General features: G+C 47.5%; 1 protein-coding gene across 1 annotated transcript in view; it reads left to right on the forward strand.

Moving 5' to 3' along the window:
• Positions 1-20,643, forward strand: part of LOC133339189 (zinc finger protein 91-like) — a 41,643-nt gene that overhangs the window by 13,580 nt on the left and 7,420 nt on the right. The window contains exons 6-12 of the mRNA XM_061547343.1: positions 1,250-1,322; positions 3,563-4,352; positions 7,755-7,824; positions 8,133-8,193; positions 12,644-14,498; positions 17,529-17,571; positions 17,815-17,887. Of these exons, the coding sequence (XP_061403327.1) occupies positions 1,250-1,322; positions 3,563-4,352; positions 7,755-7,824; positions 8,133-8,193; positions 12,644-14,498; positions 17,529-17,571; positions 17,815-17,887 (2,965 nt within the window). The remainder of the gene's footprint in view (positions 1-1,249; positions 1,323-3,562; positions 4,353-7,754; positions 7,825-8,132; positions 8,194-12,643; positions 14,499-17,528; positions 17,572-17,814; positions 17,888-20,643) is intronic.

Consider the following 20,643-nt stretch of genomic DNA (forward strand, 5'->3'; position numbering starts at 1 on the left):
TATTTTTATTATTTCCCTTCTACGTGACTTTACCGAAATAACCAAGAAGATTATCTCGCTTAGTTTTGCAATCTGTGGAAGAAGGTAATCAGCCAGACGATGCGTTAGTTGTGTGTTGACCGACTCTCTGTGTTGTATTGCATTTCAAATTTGATTAAGTTTGTTTGATTAAGTGTCTCTCTCTCTCTCTGTGCAGTCACCAAACCTCCAAATCTCTCATTGACACAAGGCCGTAATTATAATATGTTATAATAATGTCATAATAATTATATGTTATAATAATTATAATAATCAATTATGCCCCTCCAATATGTTGCTGTAAAAATATTTGTAAATAATAATTGCGATGCTCTGTTAATAAAAACAACAATTTGCTAAACCTTGGCCACGAAATCTGGACTTGTTTTCATATAACAATACATAGATTTCTGTTTACATGATTGCGTTGTACTTTGTTAATTCCTAATCTCTGCCATTACATACTATAAAACAAGAAAATGTAAAAAAGAAAAAACAGCAATGTAATACAATACACTATTAGACATTATTGTATCAAATAAAACAAAGTCCATCCCATGTGCTAGTGAACTTTTACAAATATTTTAGGGAGGAAATGGCAGGAAATTAGTTTTCAAATTTAGATATTTTTCTGGGGGGGGGGACCCCAGACCCCCTGGAAGAATTGGTCCCCCCCAATGTTGACTCCATGGCTACGGCCTTGCATTGACGTGCTAGTTTCTCTACCCCCCCCCTCTCTCTACCCCCCTCTCTCTCTAAGGCCTCGACACAGAGGCGTTGTTTCTCTGTGTGCCTATGTGTGTGTCTCTCTCTGTGTCATATCTCTTTGTGTGTCTATGTGTGTGTCTCTCTCTGTGTGTCTTTGTGTCATCTCTCTCTGCTTATGTGTCTGTCTATGTGTCTCTGTGTCTCTCTCTCAAATTGAGCAATCTTTGGAAGAACGTTTTTAACCAGGTGGGGTGTTGACTGTTATGTTAGCCGACTGTTGTATTTCATTACATTTCTAAGTTTACTAGGTTTTTTTTCTCTTTCATTTGTGCCTGATGATGATTGCTTGTGTTGCAATTGAAACGTCGTATGCTATTATTTAATTTCTTTATTTATTCTACGTGACTTTACCGAAAGAACCAAAGAGTATCTTGCTTAAGTTTTAATTTCTCTTCACCTGGCTCGCTACTTTGTAACTTTGTTTTATTTTAAATATTCACAGTTTTTTTTCATTTTTTACCAGGCCACGCCCACTTGAGCTGCAATACCGCTCTTGTTTTCGGAAGCGACCTGCCCACAACAACAATAACAACAAGGTGAGGCTTGTCAACAGCGTGGTGGTGTTCACTCTAGATGCGTGGCGGTGTTCGCTCTAGACACGTGGTGGTGTTCACTCTAGACGCGTGGCGGTGGTCACTCTGGACGTGTGGCTGTGTTCACTCTAGACACGTGGTGGTGTTCACTCTAGACGCGTGGCGGTGGTCACTCTAGACGCGTGGCGGTGTTCACTCTAGACACGTGGCGGTGTTCACTCTAGACGCGTGGTGGTGTTCACTCTAGACGCGTGGCGGTGTTCGCTCGAGACGCGTGGCGGTGTTCACTCTAGACACGTGGCGGTGTTCACTCTAGACACGTGGTGGTGTTCACTCTAGACGCGTGGCGGTGTTCACTCTAGACACGTGGCGGTGTTCACTCTGGACGCGTGGCGGTGTTCACTCTAGACACGTGGTGGTGTTCACTCTAGACACGTGGTGGTGTTCACTCTAGACACGTGGTGGTGTTCACTCTAGACACGTGGCGGTGTTCACTCTAGACGCGTGGCGGTGTTCACTCTAGACACGTGGCGGTGTTCACTATAGACACGTGGCGGTGTTCACTCTAGACGCGTGGCGGTGTTCACTCTAGACACGTGGCGGTGTTCACTTTAGACACGTGGTGGTGTTCACTCTAGACGCTTGGCGGTGTTCACTCTAGACGCGTGGCGGTGTTCACTCTAGACACGTGGCGGTGTTCACTCTAGACACGTGGTGGTGTTCACTCTGGACGTGTGGCGGTGTTCACTCTAGACGCGTGACGGTGTTCACTCTAGACGTGTGGCGGTGTTCACTTTAGACACGTGGTGGTGTTCACTCTAGACGCGTGACGGTGTTCACTCTAGACGCGTGGCGGTGTTCACTCTAGACATGTGGAGGGGAAACCCGGGGATCGGGAAGGAAATCAACGCGACCACGGGGAGAGAGAGAGAGAGAGACACGCAGCCTCGGCTGTGTTGGTTGATCCTCAATGAATTACTTGGTGGAGTGAGGAAGCATTAATACTGAGCAGGTAAAGGTGGCCAGGCGTGGGTCTGGACACACCACCACCTGTGAACCGTGCCAGTGTGTGACAGTGCTTCAGCCAGTGGGGGTGGGGTGGCATGTGCCCCCCCAACGATCATTGGGGTTTATTAGTAACTAGCTTCACTACCCGGGACTTGGATTCTTGTCTTGGATTAAAACACGGCCTACGTGAAGTGTTTGGGGGGGGGGTGATGTCAGCAAGTATGGATTGTGTACAGTCTGGAAGCTATCCACATGCCATTTTTTAAGTTTGTTGCATGTCGGGAAGTATGCTAAACATTTATAACAGACACATTCACAAATTTCCCTTTTTTTACGACCCCCACCGCCACCGTGTGGCATGTTATTACGTGCCAGGGACTCTAAGAGGACAACAGTCCATGTCCATAATTGGCAACAAGTAACGGCAAAGCAGTTACAAGCGACTAGCAAAATTGTGCGCAGTTGCGTATACAGTACACGACTTCCCTGAAGACACCTTCAGTGAGCGCGATGCCAATCACACGCGTCGAATAAAAAGCAAGGGACAAGTCCTTAGTTACTAACAACTCCTTACTAACAACTATCATTTTTCATTGCTGGAGGTGTTACCCCCCCCCCCCCCACCTGAAAATCCTGACTCCGCCTCTGAATATGCGACAGTATGAAGTTTGTATTTGCAGTAAAGTCTATTAACTCTATTGAGCACGGATGTTATATCAAAACACTAGTTTATTTTTTTTTCCTCTGGAAGTCTTTGTAAGGTTAGAGTCTGGATTTTATCACAGCACACACGTGCAGCTAAAGTCGGAACTGCTCATCCCAGCAATCAAGGACATCTGTGCCTGGCTTCACACCTCTAAGTTGTGATTGAACATTAATTTATGCATTTGTGCATGACACAAATAGTATTATTTTAAACACCCATTGCTATGTCAGCTGAATTTAGCTTTCATAAACATTTATTTTGAAGCCAGACAGCTGAAATTGTGTGCTCTGAGTTTTGGGTTAATGTTCATTTTGAAGATACGAGGGCTTCCAGGCACGGTTATAACCATTTTCCCTCTCATTGTGTGCCATAACAGCCCGTGTGATGAATTTGGGACACTTTTTCACTATATCATGAATATATGAATAAGTATAGACGTGTAAGTCACGTGTGACTGTGTATATGCATTCCTCTGTGCATCGATACTGACGTGTAGATGGTGTGGATATTCTCTTTTTTCTGTCTGCAGCTGTCGCTGCCTCTGCAGAATTGGTCTGATGGAGCAAAGGCACTCTGCGCAGCTCGGTGCAATAAGGCATCAATGCGACCGGTGTGCATACAGCACGGATGGTCCTGCACATTTGACACGGCACCAGAGAACTCACACAAGAGAGAAACCCTTCAAGTGCAGTGTGTGTGGGAAGGCGTTTTCAGATTTATCTACTCTTGTAAAACACAAGAGAACACACACGGGAGAGAAACCCTTCAAGTGCAGTGTGTGTGGGAAGGCATTTTCACAGTCATCTACTCTTGTAGCACACCAGAGAACACACACGGGAGAGAAACCCTTCAAGTGCAGTGTGTGTGGGAAGGCGTTTGCATGTTCATCTACTCTTGGAGCACACCAGAGAACACACACGGGAGAGAAACCCTTCAAGTGCAGTGTGTGTGGGAAGGCGTTTGCACGTTCAGCTCATCTTGTAAAACACCAGAGAACACACACGGGAGAAAAACCCTTCAAGTGCAGTTTGTGTGGGAAGGCGTTTGCACTTTCACCAAATCTTCAAAGACACCAGAGATCACGCAAGCATCAGAAGATCCACAAGGAGTGGAGTCTGAAATCAGCTTGTGAAAGTCAAAGTGCCTCAATGAGCCCATCCATCATCAAACAAGAACCGGAAGAAAATCTCAGCTTGGACACTTTCAAAGAAATCAAGGTGAAATATGAAGAGGTGAAGGTGAAATGTGAAGATGAAGATTCAATTCCAAAATGGGACCTTCACATCGATGGAGACAACGTGAAGCAGGAGGAGAATTCTGACTGAGGCAGAGCGAGGCAACTCCCAGCAGTTTGTGGAAGTGGAGGTGTGGGTGGACTTCCTCCGAGACAATACAAAGTCAAATGGAGACCCGGGAGATGCGTAAGCCTTAGACCAGTGGTTCTTAACCTGGGTTCGGTCGAACCCCAGGGGTTCGGTGAGTCAGTCTCAGGGGTTCAGCGGACGTTAAGACACACAGCTGACTCATGATTGTGCACCAGTAAAACATGTTTTGAATTTGAAAAAATAATTTTCATTTTTCCAATTAAGAAGGGTTCTGTGAATGCGCATATGAAACTGATGGGGTTCAGTACCTCCAACAAGGTTAAGAACCACTGCCTTAGACGATGCCACTCCAATAGATGCACCTTTGTCACAGGCCTTTAATGACAAGAATGTGAAGTTGAACACTCAGTTCCTAGGTTCAACCTGCAGGGTAAGAGCGGCCAGTCTTTGTGGACCTGTGTGTTGGGTAGATCTCTAACCAGGAGCGAGAGCCAATAAGCTCCCAAGCATTCACTATGTTATCATAATTGCATTTATATGGTGCTTGCTTAATCGCCTCGGCAATTCGTAGTTTTGTATCGTTTCTCGTCTCAAACACTCCAAGAGCATCCCCAGTAGCAGCTGCCCCTGTGTGGCACAAGGTGGTGGCCCTGCACCGGCCTGCATGTGGACAAGAGCCTGTCAGTAGGGGGCGATGGTTGATGTGGCACCTCAGTTGTGGAGTTTGTAGGTAATGTTTAGAATTTGCTCAATTTTGACCCAGATGCCAGCATGCAATGGCCTACTCGTTTTGAATGGTGCATTAGTATGTTGTACATACACTATTAAGCAGACGGTGCGTATTTTTTTAAAATTAGCTTCTTGTTAATGCAATGTAACCGAATGCAGTATATTTCAGTGCAGTCATTCAATTTTGTTAATATGCCTGTCACTAATTTAGAATGAATACTTGTCTGATGGTGTGCGTACATGTAACCTTCTGTCTATAAGGGTCAAATATTGAATAAGTCATGTTAGGACACAGTGTGTGTTTTGCAAGTAACCTGTACAGATAACTCAAGTGAGACTCCTTGTTCTTGTGATACAGGTCAAAGGGTATTTTTGTGTTTTCAGGAAGCATCTCCCTCTGGATCAACTTATTGTCTTTGAAATAGGGAGCACATTTGGATCGTTCATCTGTTACAAGGCATACCACTCAAAAGTTACAGGTAGAGGAGATACATTCTCTACAACACGAATTATAATTTTGCATTACGTGTTGACGTAGATTTTGTCTAACTCGGACTAGAAATGCTCCTTGCTGATTAACGTCTGGATGTCAGTAACTATCGGTTGAAGCAACCCCGGCTGCTGTTGAGACGCTGTCCACCAATAAGGGTCCACAGGTGGCTTGCACTGAATCAATGACGCACTCCCAGAAGTCTGTGCTAGTTATAGTTTGTGTAAAACATTCCTTTGTTTCGTGGAGAGATCGATAAATGAAAGATGTCATGTCTGTTGATCTGCTTCATAGCAAGGAGGTAATTTTAAGAGCATATTTGAAATGCATTTTTGGTACAGATTTGTATTCGGTTACAAGGCAGAGCACATCTGGTAGATACATTCTCCACAACAACACTCATTAGAATTTTGCATGACGTCTTATATGTTGGCGAACTAGGACAAGAAATGGTCCTTGCCGATTAACGTCTGGATGTTGACAACCATGGGTTGAAGCAAGCCTGACCGTCTGCGATGCCCCTCACAACCATTTACGGCCTTGGGCCAGGAAAGTCACGAAACAAATTGTGCACGAACGACGCATCCACGCAAGCACCCGATGCTCCGTTTTGAAGTTTGAAAATGAAACAACTTTGAATTGTATTATGTTTTGAATTAGATAATTGTATTTCTTCATTAAAAGCTTGTTATTTTACATCTGGAAGACTTAATTGAAAACATTTAGTGTGAATTATCTCATCTTGAAGTAGATTGCCTTGCCTGGGATTCTGTTCGATGCGGACTTTCACCTGGTTGGGAGAAGACCGCCGTCTGCAGATCGATTCCAACGCGATCGAACGTCTGTCCCTGCACCTCCGTCGTTCATGCAGGGGGCGCGTAGGTTTGCAGCGCCCCCTGCATGAAAGCGATGGAAAGTGCAGCGTTCGTCACAGATAAATGAAGTCGTGCGCTTATATATTTACATATAAATTGTACACCAAAATCGGTCCACAGTTGACTTGCACTGAATGCTGCAGTAATTATTATATTTTGTGTAAAATATTCCTTTGTTTCGCGGAGAGACTGATAAATGAAAGTCGTCTTGTCTGCTGATCTTGTTCATATCTGTGTACATCGATATCCCATATTGCTTACACTACACACCACACAGGGAAATAAATAGAAACTAGAACGACTTCCGGGGATGGGCAAAGATCGAGGAATCTCTTTCAATGGAGCGAGTTCAGTGTGTTCTATTCAACATCTGTCCGTCTGTCTCTCTGTTTGCCTCTGTGTGTCTCTCTGCCTGTGTCTCTCTGTCTATGTCGTCTCTGCGTATCTTTCTCTGTCTCTGTGTTCCTCTTGTCTGTGTCTGTCCGTCTGTCTTGTCTGTCTGTGTGTCTATCAGCGTCTGTCCCACCGGAGTCAACGACAGTCAGTAGCAGCAGGCGCCCGTTCAACTCCCACGACTACACGCGACTCAAACTTGCTCCCAACACAAAGATCCCCCGTATAGCCTTAACAGACTGTAGGGGCAAGTGCTGTTAGCGAGCACCTATTAAGGGTGGGACAGCACACGAGGGGGTGGGTGGCCAGCACCACGCCCGGCCGCCTTTGTCTCCCCAGTGCTAGCGATGTTGACACACCGCACCGGGGACTGGTTTGAGGCTGAGTCGACGTAGGGGAGGCTCAGGACCGGCTCAGAAAGTCGTCACTGGCGGTGTTGGCCACGAGCGGGAATGGAACTCGGCTGGTCGGTGCGGAGCGCAGCGCTCACCACGACACTGCCGCTCCCCTTCTGTCAACAAACTTGAACTCTGACCCCGCTCTCTGACGTCGCCGCTCAGCGTGACCTCATCAGCGTCAAACCCCACGGGGAGGTGTGCCTCGCTAGTGACGTCATGTCACCAAGGTATTCACCCCACCCAACTCACGCGCTCTTGAGCGTGACGTCACCTCCGCTCGGCCGCTGCCGATGTCTGTTCCAGTGCCAATCCTTATTTGGGCAAAGCCACGCCCGGTGACTGGCGGCTCATTAACATAATGTGTTCGCGAAAGCCGTCGCGGGTTTATTGTGACGGGTTCCGCATCCACGGCCCATCCCTCCATGTTTTGGCCGGGTTCATTAACATAATTTATTTAAGTAACAGCCGCTCATTGTGGGAGGGGAGTTTTATTGTACACCGCAAGTGACGTCATGTCACCTGCCTCGTGACGTCACGATGTAACAGGAAGTTGCCGCTCCGCGCTCGCATTGAAATCCGAGGTGAGAAATTCTCATCGCGGTTGTTGTGGTGGTTGTTGTTGTGGTGGTGGTTGTTGTGGTGGTTGTGGTTGTTTACCGAGGTAGAGCCTCGCTCTCTCTCTCGTAGGGATGTCAATTGAGTAGCAGCGAGCATGGAAGCGATCTCCACGTTGTAACTACAACGCGGGGCCTAGTGCCTCCTGCCCTCGCCTGATCGCGTTTGCTTCAATTCTCTCGCTTAAGTTTAATTTGTCTGCACACGGATCGCCACTTTGTAACTTTGTTTAAATATTCTATACTAACACAGTTTTTTTTCTTTTTTTTACCAGGCCAATTCCGCTTGAGCTGCTATACCGCTCTTGTTTTCAGAAGCGACCTGCCAACAACAAGGTGAGGCTTGTCAACAGCGTGGTAGTGTTCACTCTAGACACGTGGCGGTGTTCACTCTAGACGTGTGGTGGTATTCACTCTAGACACGTGGTGGTGTTCACTCTAGACACGTGGCGGTGTTCACTCTAGACGTGTGGTGGTATTCACTCTAGACACGTGGCGGTGTTCACTCTAGACGCGTGGCGGTGTTCACTCTAGACGCGTGGCGGTGTTCACTCTAGACGTGTGGCGGTGTTCACTCTAGACGTGTGGCGGTGTTCACTCTAGACACGTGGCGGTGTTCACTCTAGACGTGTGGTGGTGTTCACTCTAGACACGTGGTGGTGTTCACTCTAGACGCGTGGCGGTGTTCACTCTAGACACTTGGTGGTGTTCACTCTAGACACGTGGCGGTGTTCACTCTAGACACGTGGTGGTGTTCACTCTAGACGCGTGGCGGTGTTCACTCTAGACGCGTGGCGGTGTTCACTCTAGACGTGTGGTGGTGTTCACTCTAGACACGTGGTGGTGTTCACTCTAGACGCGTGGCGGTGTTCACTCTAGACGCGTGGCGGTGTTCACTCTAGACACGTGGCGGTGTTCACTCTAGACGCGTGGTGGTGTTCACTCTAGACACGTGGCGGTGTTCACTCTAGACACGTAGCGGTGTTCACTCTAGACACGTAGCGGTGTTCACTCTAGACACGTAGCGGTGTTCACTCTAGACGCGTGGCGGTGTTCACTCTGGACGCGTGGCGGTGTTCACTCTCTGCATGTGGAGTGGGGACAACCGGGGGACACGGAGGGAAATCGACGCGACCACGGGGGGAGAGAGAGAGAGAGAGGCACGCAAACTCCAAATATACAGCAGGCGTCAGGGTTGGGATCGAACCCACGACTTCCTGTATGCCAGGAGAGGTAGTTAACATCTCACCACAGAGAAACACGCAGCCTCGGCTGTGTTGGTTGATCCTCAATGAATTCCTTGGTGGAGTGAGGAAGCATTAATACACCACCACCTGTGAACCATGCCAGTGTGTGACAGTGTAAAGGTTGTGTTTGCAGTAAAGTCTATTAACTCTATTGAACAGGGAGGTTATATCAAAGCTGTAGTTTGTTTTTTGTTTTCCTCTGGAGCTCTTTGTAAGAATGGAAACAGTCAAGAAGTTAACACAGCACACACATGCAGCTGAAGTCAGATCTGTTCATCCCAGCATTCAAGGACATCGTGAGCCTGGCTGGCTTCACACCTGTTGTATATGTTGGGCCTTGAAAAATTAATTAAAAAATAATACAAATTAATTGGAAATAGGAAAAATGTGTAATTATCTGAAATTATGCTAATTAGGGAGGTGATCTTATTAAGTTATGCAACTGTATGCAATTAAGCTAATGTATGTAGTTATGCTAATGTATGCAGTTATGATAATTATGCTTATCTTCGTTGCCTAGGGTCGTATTATCACTCGGGATAATACAATTAGTCTCGTTTTAACATTTACTGATTGTGTCTTCGTGTTTTATGTCAGGTCTCCAAATTCAAATCTCACCGCAGGATACAGTTCTCATAATTGAGATTATTACGCATGAACTTAGGAAACCACCACTCGGACTCTTTTGTGTTAAGCAATTTTAATTTCTAACCAAAAACATAACACTCTAATATTCGAACTCTTATGCTTGGAATTGTCAACACTGTACCCCTGGAGATGTTCTCATTGATCCGTACATTTAACCCTCAATGATTACGTTGTTAACTGGGTAACAGAACATTCGATTAATTCCTCAGAGTAACGCGAGCATATACGGCGATAGGAAGACGTCCTTAAACATGCATGCGACGATATTCATACGAACGGCAATAAAGAAACATTCCCTGAAAGCAAAAGTATACGTCAATTAATTCATTGGCAAGATTATGCAATCAACGAAAAGGAATGACTAAAATACTTCTGAACGACCGTATCCACGTAACTCAATGGGCAGTAAATGCTTTTTATCTTATTCGTCCCGATATGCGTGTTGTGTGCGTGTGTCTTCTTTGCCACTTGTTGACTTGGCGGATTACGCGGTACGGCGTTCCTTGTGCTGAAAATACCTCGGATTCCCAGCAGGGCCGCTGGGACGGCGTATGTGTGTGTGTAGCTGTGTGTACGTGTGTGTGTAGCTGTGTGTACGTGTGTGTGTGTGTAGCTATGTGTACGTGTGTGTGTGTGTGTAGCTGTGTGTACGTGTGTACGTGTGTGTGTGTACGTGTGTGTGCATGTGTGTGTAGCTGTGTGTGTGTGTATTAAACACACGGAACTCTTCCTCTTGGCGTTGCAGCTCTCTCCACTGCTGGTTGAGTTGGCGCGATGCTCGCCGTCGGCGGTGCGCGATGATTCCGTCGTCAGATAGCGCGCACAGCTTGTCTGCTGGTCGCCGCTCCTTACTCTTGCCTTGGTTCCCAGCTGGTACTGGTCAGTGTGTGTGTGGGTCGAACCCACGGCGCTCTCGCTGGCGCTGACACTCTTGCTCACGGGCGGCTGGTCAGGCTCTTTCCACTGCTCCGTGCTCTCTCCTTGATCGTGCAGCTGCCAGCTTCACACGGACACCCGCCCTTCAGGGCTTGCGCTGGCTCAGGCTCTTTCCACTGCTCCGTTCTCTCTCCTTTCTCTCTCCTTGCTTTCGCCCTTGGCGTGCAGCTGCCAGTTTTGTACTGGCATTGTGTTGCCTCTCTCGCCCTCACTTCGGGGCTTCGCCTTGTCGTTGCTCAACTTTCGTGCTCTCCACCTTCTTCCAAGAGGGCTGCTGCTGTGAGCTGCTCGTCGCTGGCTGGATCACTGACTCTCAAAACTTGTAAATTGTATTAGCACACCTCTTACACAACTCTGATAGCTTGGTACAATACAACTTATCGCAAACCCTCGATTCCACAAGCGACTCAAAACATCAGGATGAATGTAGAATAAACTTTCAGCGATACTCTGTCAGTTCATGCCGAACTCGGCTCTTAACAACACATCGTCCCTTCGCTCCACGAGACACGACACCCATGGTTGATCTCGAGACCATGCCCCGGAGTTTGCCCCTTTGCACGACTGAATTGCATGATCTGTGTCGTTGGTTATATCTGAAATTCCCTCCCCTCTCTGTGCGTCTCTTGCGAGAGAAAAAAAACAGATGCCCTCTGTCACCGTCCTCTCTCCGCGGCCGCGCCTGAATGCCCTCCACCCCTCTTCCCTTGATGACCCCGGACGGGCTGTTTTCCGTCTAAGTTTATGCTTGTTGGCATCCCCCCCACCCCCCCTTCGTTGTGTTTGTTAGCTCGAGGCCAGACACCCTTCATACGTAATTGTGGCTGCCATGTGTTTGTGTCAAATTGTTGGAAGACAAAGGTGGCCGGGGAGGCTTTGATTCCATGGAATACATATTATCTGGTCTTGTGTGTGTTGGACCTATTTCTTGTACCTCTTATGAGTTACCCCGGGTCTAATATCTCGTGGTTATTATTTGGTTCATGTTTAACCAAGATTCGTAATGCCCCTCGTTGTTACCATTATTCCGAGGGTTTTGCCAAGCTTTGTAAGTCTGTGTCACTAGGGATCGGTGTTTTATTTTGAGTTATATTTTGATATCCCGAGGCTGGAGATATAACCAAGCCCTCACTTGCTTATCTACCAGAATGCACATTCCTTGGTTCTCTTGGTGAAGTTACATGGATAGAAAGATACAATACAAAATATATACGAGTTGAATAACGGTGAAATAAAATAAATAATAATAAAGCCGCTCGTATAGACTGCAGTCTATAACGTCGATTTGTTCTTTTTGACGAGTTTCAAACTTTTACCGTTAAAGAAAATTCGAGTTGTAACGTCCGTTTGTCTCTGCTATGTGCTCTGGAGATTTGTTTGTGAACTGTCCAAAACGTCCGGGGAGGTCATGTCATGTGGTCATCTGCCAGCCTGGAGATTTCCAGATAGTCGCTAACCCCTCTTTGCCCCGAAGTTTGTTGTTTAATGTTTTTTTTGACCTCCAGATGCTTGGTGTGGCTAGAGGGGTAGCAGAGTTGAGTGTTGGTTTCATTTATTTATTATTTAGGGATAAAAAAATGGGTCGAATTATTCTTAATATAAATTTTTGGAAAAGGTCTATATATACAACACACCTCTAAGTTGCGATTGAACATGAATTTATGCATTTCTGCATAACACAAATAGTATTATTTTCAACACCTTTTGCTATGTCAACTGAATTTAGCTTTCATAAATATTCCTTTTGTAGCCAGACAGCCGAAATTTGTGACCATTTACCCTCTCATTGTGTGCCATAACAGCCCATGTGATGAATTTGGGACACGTTTTTTACTATATCATAAATATATGAATAAGTATAGACATGTAAGTCACGTGTGACTGTGTATATGCATTCCGCTGTGCCTCGATACTGACGTGTAGATGGTGTGGATATTCTTTTTTTCTGTCTGCAGCTGTTGCTTCCTCTGCAGAATTGGTCTTATGGAGCAAAGGCACTCGGCGCAGCTCGGTGCAAAAAGGCATCAATGCGACCGGTGTGCATACAGCACGGATCGTCCTGGACATTTGACACAGCACCAGAGAACACACACAGGAGAGAAACCCTTCAGGTGCAGTGTGTGTGGGAAGGCGTTTGCACGTTCATCTCCTCTTGTAGCACACCAGAGAACACACACAGGAGAAAAACCCTTCAAGTGCAGTGTGTGTGGGAAGGCGTTTGCACGTTCATCGACTCTTAAAAAACACCAGAGAACACACACGGGAGAGAAACCCTTCAAGTGCAGTGTGTGTGGGAAGGCGTTTGCACATTCATCGACTCTTAGAAAACACCAGGGAACACACACGGGAGAGAAACCCTTCAAGTGCAGTGTGTGTGGGAAGGCGTTTGCACATTCATCAACTCTTAAAAAACACCAGAGAACACACACGGGAGAGAAACCCTTCAAGTGCAGTGTGTGTGGGAAGGCGTTTTCACAGTCACCTGCTCTTGTAGAACACCAGAGAACACACACGGGAGAGAAACCCTTCAAGTGCAGTGTGTGTGGGAAGGCATTTTCAGTTTCATCAAATCTTCATGTACACCAGAGAACACACACGGGAGAGAAAGCCTTCAAGTGCAGTGTGTGTGGGAAGGCGTTTCCACATTCATCTGATCTTGTAACACACCAGAGAACACACACAGGAGAGAAACCCTTCAAGTGCAGTGTGTGTGGGAAGGCATTTTCAGTTTCATCAAATCTTCATGTACACCAGAGAACACACACGGGAGAGAAAGCCTTCAAGTGCAGTGTGTGTGGGAAGGCGTTTGCACGTTCATCTACTCTTAAAATACACCAGAGATCACACACGGGAGAGAAACCCTTCAAGTGCAGTGTGTGTGGGAAGGCTTTTGCACAGTCATCTACTCTTGTAGAACACCAGAGAACACACACAGGAGAGAAACCCTTTAAGTGCAGTGTGTGTGGGAAGGTGTTTGCACAGTCACCACATCTTCAAGTACACCAGAGAACACACACGGGAGAGAAAGCCTTCAAGTGCAGTGTGTGTGGGAAGGCGTTTGTACATTCATCTACTCTTGTAGAACACCAGAGAACACACACGGGAGACAAACCCTTCAAGTGCAGTGTGTGTAGGAAGGCGTTTGCACGTTCATCTGCTCTTGTAGAACACCAGAGAACACACACAGGAGAGAAACCCTTCAAGTGCAGTGTGTGTGGGAAGGCGTTTGCACTTTCATCTGCTCTTACAAAACACCAGAGAACACACACGGGAGAGAAACCCTTCAAGTGCAGTGTGTGTGGGAAAGCGTTTGCACTTTCATCAAATCTTCATGCACACCAGAGAACACACATGGGAGAAAAACCCTTCAAGTGCAGTGTGTGTGGGAAGGCGTTTACACAGTCATCTGCTCTTGAAAGACACCAGAGAACACAGAAGCATCAAAAGATCCACAAGGAGTGGAGTCTGAAATCAGCTTGTGAAAGTCAAAGTGCTGCAATGAGCCCATCCCTCATCAAACAAGAACCGGAAGTGTATCCCAGCTTGGACACTTTTAAAGGTATCGAGGTGAAACATGAAGAGGTGAAATGTGAAGAAGTGATGGTGAAGAGCGAAGAAGTGAAGGTAAAATGTGAAGATGAAGATTCAACTCCAAAATCGGACCTTCACATCGATGGAGGCAACGTGAAGCAGGAGGAGAATTCTGACTGTGAGGCAGAGCGAGGCAACTCCCAGCAGTTTGTGGAAGTGGAGGTGTGGGTGGACTTCCTCCGAGACAATACAAAGTCAAATGAAGACCCGGTAGATGTGTAAGCCAGAGACGATGTCGCTCCAATAGATGCCCCTTTGTCAGGCCTTTAATGACAAGAATTTGACGTTGAACACTCGGTTCCTAGGTTCAACCTGCAGGGTAAGAGCGGCCAGTCTTTGTGGACCTGTGGGTTGCGTTGATCTCTAACCATGAGTGGGAGCCAATAAGCTCCCAAGCATTCACTATGTTATCAATTGCATTTATATGGTGCTTGCTTCATCGCCTCGGCAATTCGGATTTTTGTATCGTATCTCGTCTCAAACACTCGAAGAGCATCCCCAAGTAGCAGCTGCTCCTGTGTGGCACAAGGTGGTGGCTCTGCACCGGCCTGCATGTGGACAAGAGCCTGTCAGTAGGGGGCGATGGTTGATGTGGCATCTCAGTTGTGGAGTTTGTTGGTAATGCAAAGTCCTACTCGTTTTGAATGGCGCAAAAGTATGTTGTACATACACTGTTAAGCAGACGGTGGTCATTTTAAAATAGCTTGTTAATACGATGTAACCTGATGCAGTATTTTTCAGTGCAGTAATTAAATTTTGTTAAAATGACCGTCAATAATTTAGAATGAATACTTGTCTGATTGCGTACGTACATGTAACATTTTGTCTATAAGGTTCAAACACTGAACAAGTGATGTTAGGACAAAGTGTGTGTTTTGGAAGTAACCTGTACAGATTACTCAGGTGAGACTCGTTGTTCTTGTGATACAGGTCAAAGGGTACTTTTGTGTTTTCAGGATGCGTCTTGAAATAGGTAGCACACTCGGATCATTTATCAATTACAAGGCATACCACTTAAAAGTTACACTTATAGGAGTTACATTCTCTACAACATGAATTATAATTTTGTATGGCGTGTTGACGTAGATTTTGTCTAACTAGGACTAGAAATGCTCCTTGCTGTTACTGTCTAGATGTTCGTAACCATCGGTTGAAGCAAGCCCGGCTGCTGTTGAGACGCTGTGCACCAATAAGGGTCCACAGGTGGCTTGCACTGAATCAATGACGCACTCCCAGAAGTCTGTGCTAGTTATAGTTTGTGTAAAACATTCCTTTGTTTCGTGGAGAGATCGATAAATGAAAGATGTTGTGTTTGCTGATCTGCTTCATAGCAAGGAGGTAATTTTAAGAGCACATTTGAAATGCATTTTTGGTACAGATTTGTATTCGGTTACAAGGCAGAGCACATCTAGTAGATACATTCTTCACAACAACACTCATTCGAATTTTGCATGACGTCTTATATGTTGGTGAACTAGGACAAGAAATGGTCCTTGCCGATTAACGTCTGGATGTTGACAACCATGGGTTGAAGCAAGCCTGACCGCCTGCGACGCCCCTCACAACCATTTACGGCCTTGGGCCAGGAAAGTCACGAAAATATTGCACACGAACGACGCATCCACGCAAGCACCCGATGCTCCATTTTGAAGTTTGAAAATGAAACAACTTTGAATTGTATTATGTTTTGAATTAGATAATTATATTTCTTCATTAAAAGCTTGTTATTTTACATCTGGAAGACTTAATTGAAAACATTTAGTGTGAATTTTCTCTCGTCGTGAAGTAGATTGCCTAGCCTGGGATTCTGTTCGATGCTGACTTTCACCTGGTTGGGAGAAGACCGCTGTCTGCAGATCGATTCCAACGCGATCGAACGTCTGTCCCTGCGCCTCCGTCGTTCATGCAGGGGGCGCGTAGGTTTGCAGCGCCCCCTGCATGAAAGCGATGGAAAGTGCAGCGTTCGTCACAGATAAATGAAGTCGTGCGCTTATATATATATGTATAAATTGTACACCAAAACCGGTCCACAGTTGACTTGCACTGAATGCTGCCGTAATTATATTTTGTGTAAAACATTCCTTTGTTTCGCGGAGAGACTGATAAATGAAAGACGTCTTGTCTGCTGATCTTGTTCATATCCGTGTACATCGATATCCCACATTGCTTACACTACACACCACACACACGGAAATAAATAGAAACTACAACGACTTCCGGGGATGGGCAAAGATCGAGGAAACTCTTTCAATGGATCGAGTTCAATGTGTTCGATTCAACATATCTGTCCGTCTGTCTCTCTGTTTGCCTCTGTGTGTCTCTCTGCCTGTGTCTCTCTGTCTATGTCGTCTCTGCGTATCTTTCTCTGTCTCTGTGTTCCTCTTGTCTGTGTCTGTCCGCCTGTCTTGTCTGTGTGTGTGTGTGTCTATCAGCGTCTTTCCCACCGGAGTCAACGACAGTCAGTAGCAGCAGGCGCCCGTTCAACTCCCACGACTACACGCGACTCAAACTTGCTCCCAACACAAAGACAAAGATCCCCCGTGTAGCCTTAACAGACTGTAGGGGCAAGTGCTGTTAGCGAGCACCTATTCAGGGTGGGACAGCACACGAGGGGGTGGGTGGCCAGCACCACGCCCGGCCGCCTTTGTCTCCCTAGTGGCGATGTTTACACACCACACCGGGTACTTTTTTGAGGCTGAGTCGACGTAGGGGAGGCTCAGGACCGGTTCAGAAAGTCGTCACTGGCGGTGTTGGCCACGAGCGGGAATGGAACTCGGCTGGTCGGTGCGGAGCGCAGCGCTCACCACGACACTGCCGCTCCCCTTCTGTCAACAAACTTGAACTCTGACCCCGCTAACTGACGTCGCCGCTCAGCGTGACCTCATCAGCGTCAAACCCCACGGGGAGGTGTGCCTCGCTAGTGACGTCATGTCACCAAGGTATTCACCCCACCCAACTCACGCGCTCTTGAGCGTGACGTCACCTCCGCTCGGCCGCTGCCGATGTCTGTTCCAGTGCCAATCCTTATTTGGGCAAAGCCACGCCCGGTGACTGGCGGCTCATTAACATAATGTGTTCGCGAAAGCCGTCGCGGGTTTATTGTGACGGGTTCCGCATCCACGGCCCATCCCTCCATGTTTTGGCCGGGTTCATTAACATTATTTAAGTAACAGCCGCTCATTGTGGGAGGGGAGTTTTATTGTACACCGCAAGTGACGTCATGTCACCTCCTGCCTCGTGACGTCACGATGTAACAGGAAGTTGCCGCTCCGCGCTCGCATTGAAATCCGAGGTGAGAAATTCTCATCGCGGTTGTTGTGGTGGTTGTTGTGGTGGTTGTGGTTGTGTACCGAGGTAGAGCCTCGCTCTCTCTCTCGTAGGGATGTCAATTGAGTAGCAGCGAGCATGGAAGCGATGTCCACGTTGTAACTTCAATTCTCTCGCTTAAGTTTAATTTGTCTTGACCCGGATCGCCACTTTGTAACTTTGTTTAAATATTCTATACTAACACAGTTTTTTTTCATTTTTTTACCAGGCCAAGCCCGCTTGAGCTGCTATACCGCTCTTGTTTTCAGAAGCGACCTTCCCACAACAACAACAACAACAAGGTGAGGCTTGTCAACAGCGTGGTGGTGTTCACTCTATACGCGTGGTGGTGTTCACTCTAGACACGTGGCGGTGTTCACTCTAGACGTGTGGTGGTGTTTACTCTAGACGCGTGGTGGTGTTCACTCTAGACGCGTGGCGGTGTTCACTCTAGACGCGTGGCGGTGTTCACTCTAGACGCGTGGCGGTGTTCACTCTAGACGCGTGGCGGTGTTCACTCTAGACGTGTGGCGGTGTTCACTCTAGACACGTGGTGGTGTTCACTCTAGACGCGTGGTGGTGTTCACTCTAGACGCGTGGTGGTGTTCACTCGAGACACGTGGCGGTGTTCACTCTAGACACGTGGTGGTGTTCACTCTAGACACGTGGTGGTGTTCACTCTAGACACGTGGCGGTGTTCACTCTAGACGCGTGGCGGTGTTCACTCTAGACGCGTGGTGGTGTTCACTCGAGACACGTGGCGGTGTTCACTCGAGACACGTGGCGGTGTTCACTCGAGACACGTGGCGGTGTTCACTCTAGACACGTGGCAGGGTTCACTCTAGACACGTGGTGGTGTTCACTCTAGACACGTGGCGGTGTTCACTCTAGACGCGTGGCGGTGTTCACTCTAGACGTGTGGCGGTGTTCACTCTAGACACGTGGCGGTGTTCACTCTAGACGTGTGGCGGTGTTCACTCTAGACGTGTGGTGGTGTTCACTCTAGACACGTGATGGTGTTCACTAGACGCGTGGCGGTGTTCACTCTAGATGCGTGGCGGTGTTCACTCTAGACACGTGGTGGTGTTCACTCTAGACACGTGGTGGTGTTCACTCTAGACACGTGGCGGTGTTCACTCTAGACGTGTGGTGGTGTTCACTCTAGACGCGTGGCGGTGTTCACTCTAGACGCGTGGCGGTGTTCACTCTAGACGCGTGGCGGTGTTCACTCTAGATGTGTGGCGGTGTTCACTCTAGACACGTGGTGGTGTTCACTCTAGACGCGTGGTGGTGTTCACTCTAGACGCGTGGTGGTGTTCACTCGAGACACGTGGCGGTGTTCACTCTAGACACGTGGTGGTGTTCACTCTAGACACGTGGTGGTGTTCACTCTAGACACGTGGCGGTGTTCACTCTAGACGCGTGGCGGTGTTCACTCTAGACGCGTGGTGGTGTTCACTCGAGACACGTGGCGGTGTTCACTCTAGACACGTGGCGGTGTTCACTCTAGACACGTGGTGGTGTTCACTCTAGACACGTGGCGGTGTTCACTCTAGACGCGTGGCGGTGTTCACTCTAGACGTGTGGCGGTGTTCACTCTAGACACGTGGCGGTGTTCACTCTAGACGTGTGGCGGTGTTCACTCTAGACGTGTGGTGGTGTTCACTCTAGACACGTGGTGGTGTTCACTCTAGACGCGTGGCGGTGTTCACTCTAGACGCGTGGCGGTGTTCACTCTAGACACGTGGTGGTGTTCACTCTAGACACGTGGCGGTGTTCACTCTAGACGTGTGGTGGTGTTCACTCTAGACGCGTGGTGGTGTTCACTCTAGACGCGTGGCGGTGTTCACTCTAGACGTGTGGCGGTGTTCACTCTAGACACGTGGCGGTGTTCACTCTAGACACGTGGCGGTGTTCACTCTAGACACGTGGCGGTGTTCACTCTAGACGTGTGGTGGTGTTCACTCTCTGCATGTGGAGTGGGGACAATCGGGGGACACGGAGGGAAATCGACGCGACCACGGGGGGAGAGAGAGAGAGAGAGGCACGCAAACTCCAAATATACAGCAGGCGTCAGGGTCGGGATCGAACCCACGACTTCCTGTATGCCAGGAGAGGTAGTTAACATCTCACCACGGAGAGAGAGAGACACGCAGCCTCGGCTGTGTCGATTGATCCTCAATGAATTACTTGGTGGAGTGAGGAAGCATTAATACTGAGCAGGTAAAGGTGGCCAGGAGTGGGTCTGGACACACCACCACCTGTGAACCGTGCCAGTGTGTGACAGTGGTGGAGCCAGTGGGAGTGGGGTGGCACGTGCCCCCCCAACGGTCCAATCGAAATCCCTAATTTCGATCGGATCATTGGGGTTTATTAGTAACTCGCTTCACTACCCGGCTTTGCCCGGGACTTGGATTCTTGTCTTGGATACATTTCAAATTTCATATTCCCTTATCTTTCACTGAACAAATTGATGCAAGAAAGATAAACGCCGAAACATATAAATTTACCAGAATCGAATGTTTTCACTCAAGGATATCCAACCTTAACCCACTTCTACGTAAGGTCGATTTTGACAACTCAGGAATGTAATGACGTGGCGAACTGAAAATAGTCGCGTTTAATTAGAAATTCCAGACCGCATAAGCTGTTAAAATTTCATGACGCCAGATCTCAGCGTTGGAGAGTTTTTGCTGCTTCACACAAACAAACAAATGTCATTTCTGCTTCATATGTAAGATAGCAGTTGTACCCGTTCTTCGCACGGATTTGTATTGAAACTCCGAGAAGCCAATGGCTTCATCGGCCTGGAAGGAAGCGCCACCTACAATCTCCCGACACGCTGCGAACAGCTGTAGAAGTACGGCGCGCGAAGAGCCATATGGTAGGGGTAAGCATTGCAGAGTGCTTAACTCAGGTGTGATGCGGGTTGACGCCACATACTTAATGGTAATTTTTCTCACCTTCTCCCCCCCCCCCCCCCCCCTAAAATACAAAAGTGTAATTTTTATACTTTTTACATTGTGTACAGTATGGAACCTACCCACATGCCAAATTT

The sequence above is a fragment of the Lethenteron reissneri genome, unplaced genomic scaffold, assembly GCF_015708825.2.
Source record: "Lethenteron reissneri isolate LAM-NWPU_2019-01 unplaced genomic scaffold, ASM1570882v1 scaffold_1643, whole genome shotgun sequence".
NCBI classification, from domain to species: Eukaryota; Metazoa; Chordata; class Hyperoartia; order Petromyzontiformes; family Petromyzontidae; genus Lethenteron; species Lethenteron reissneri.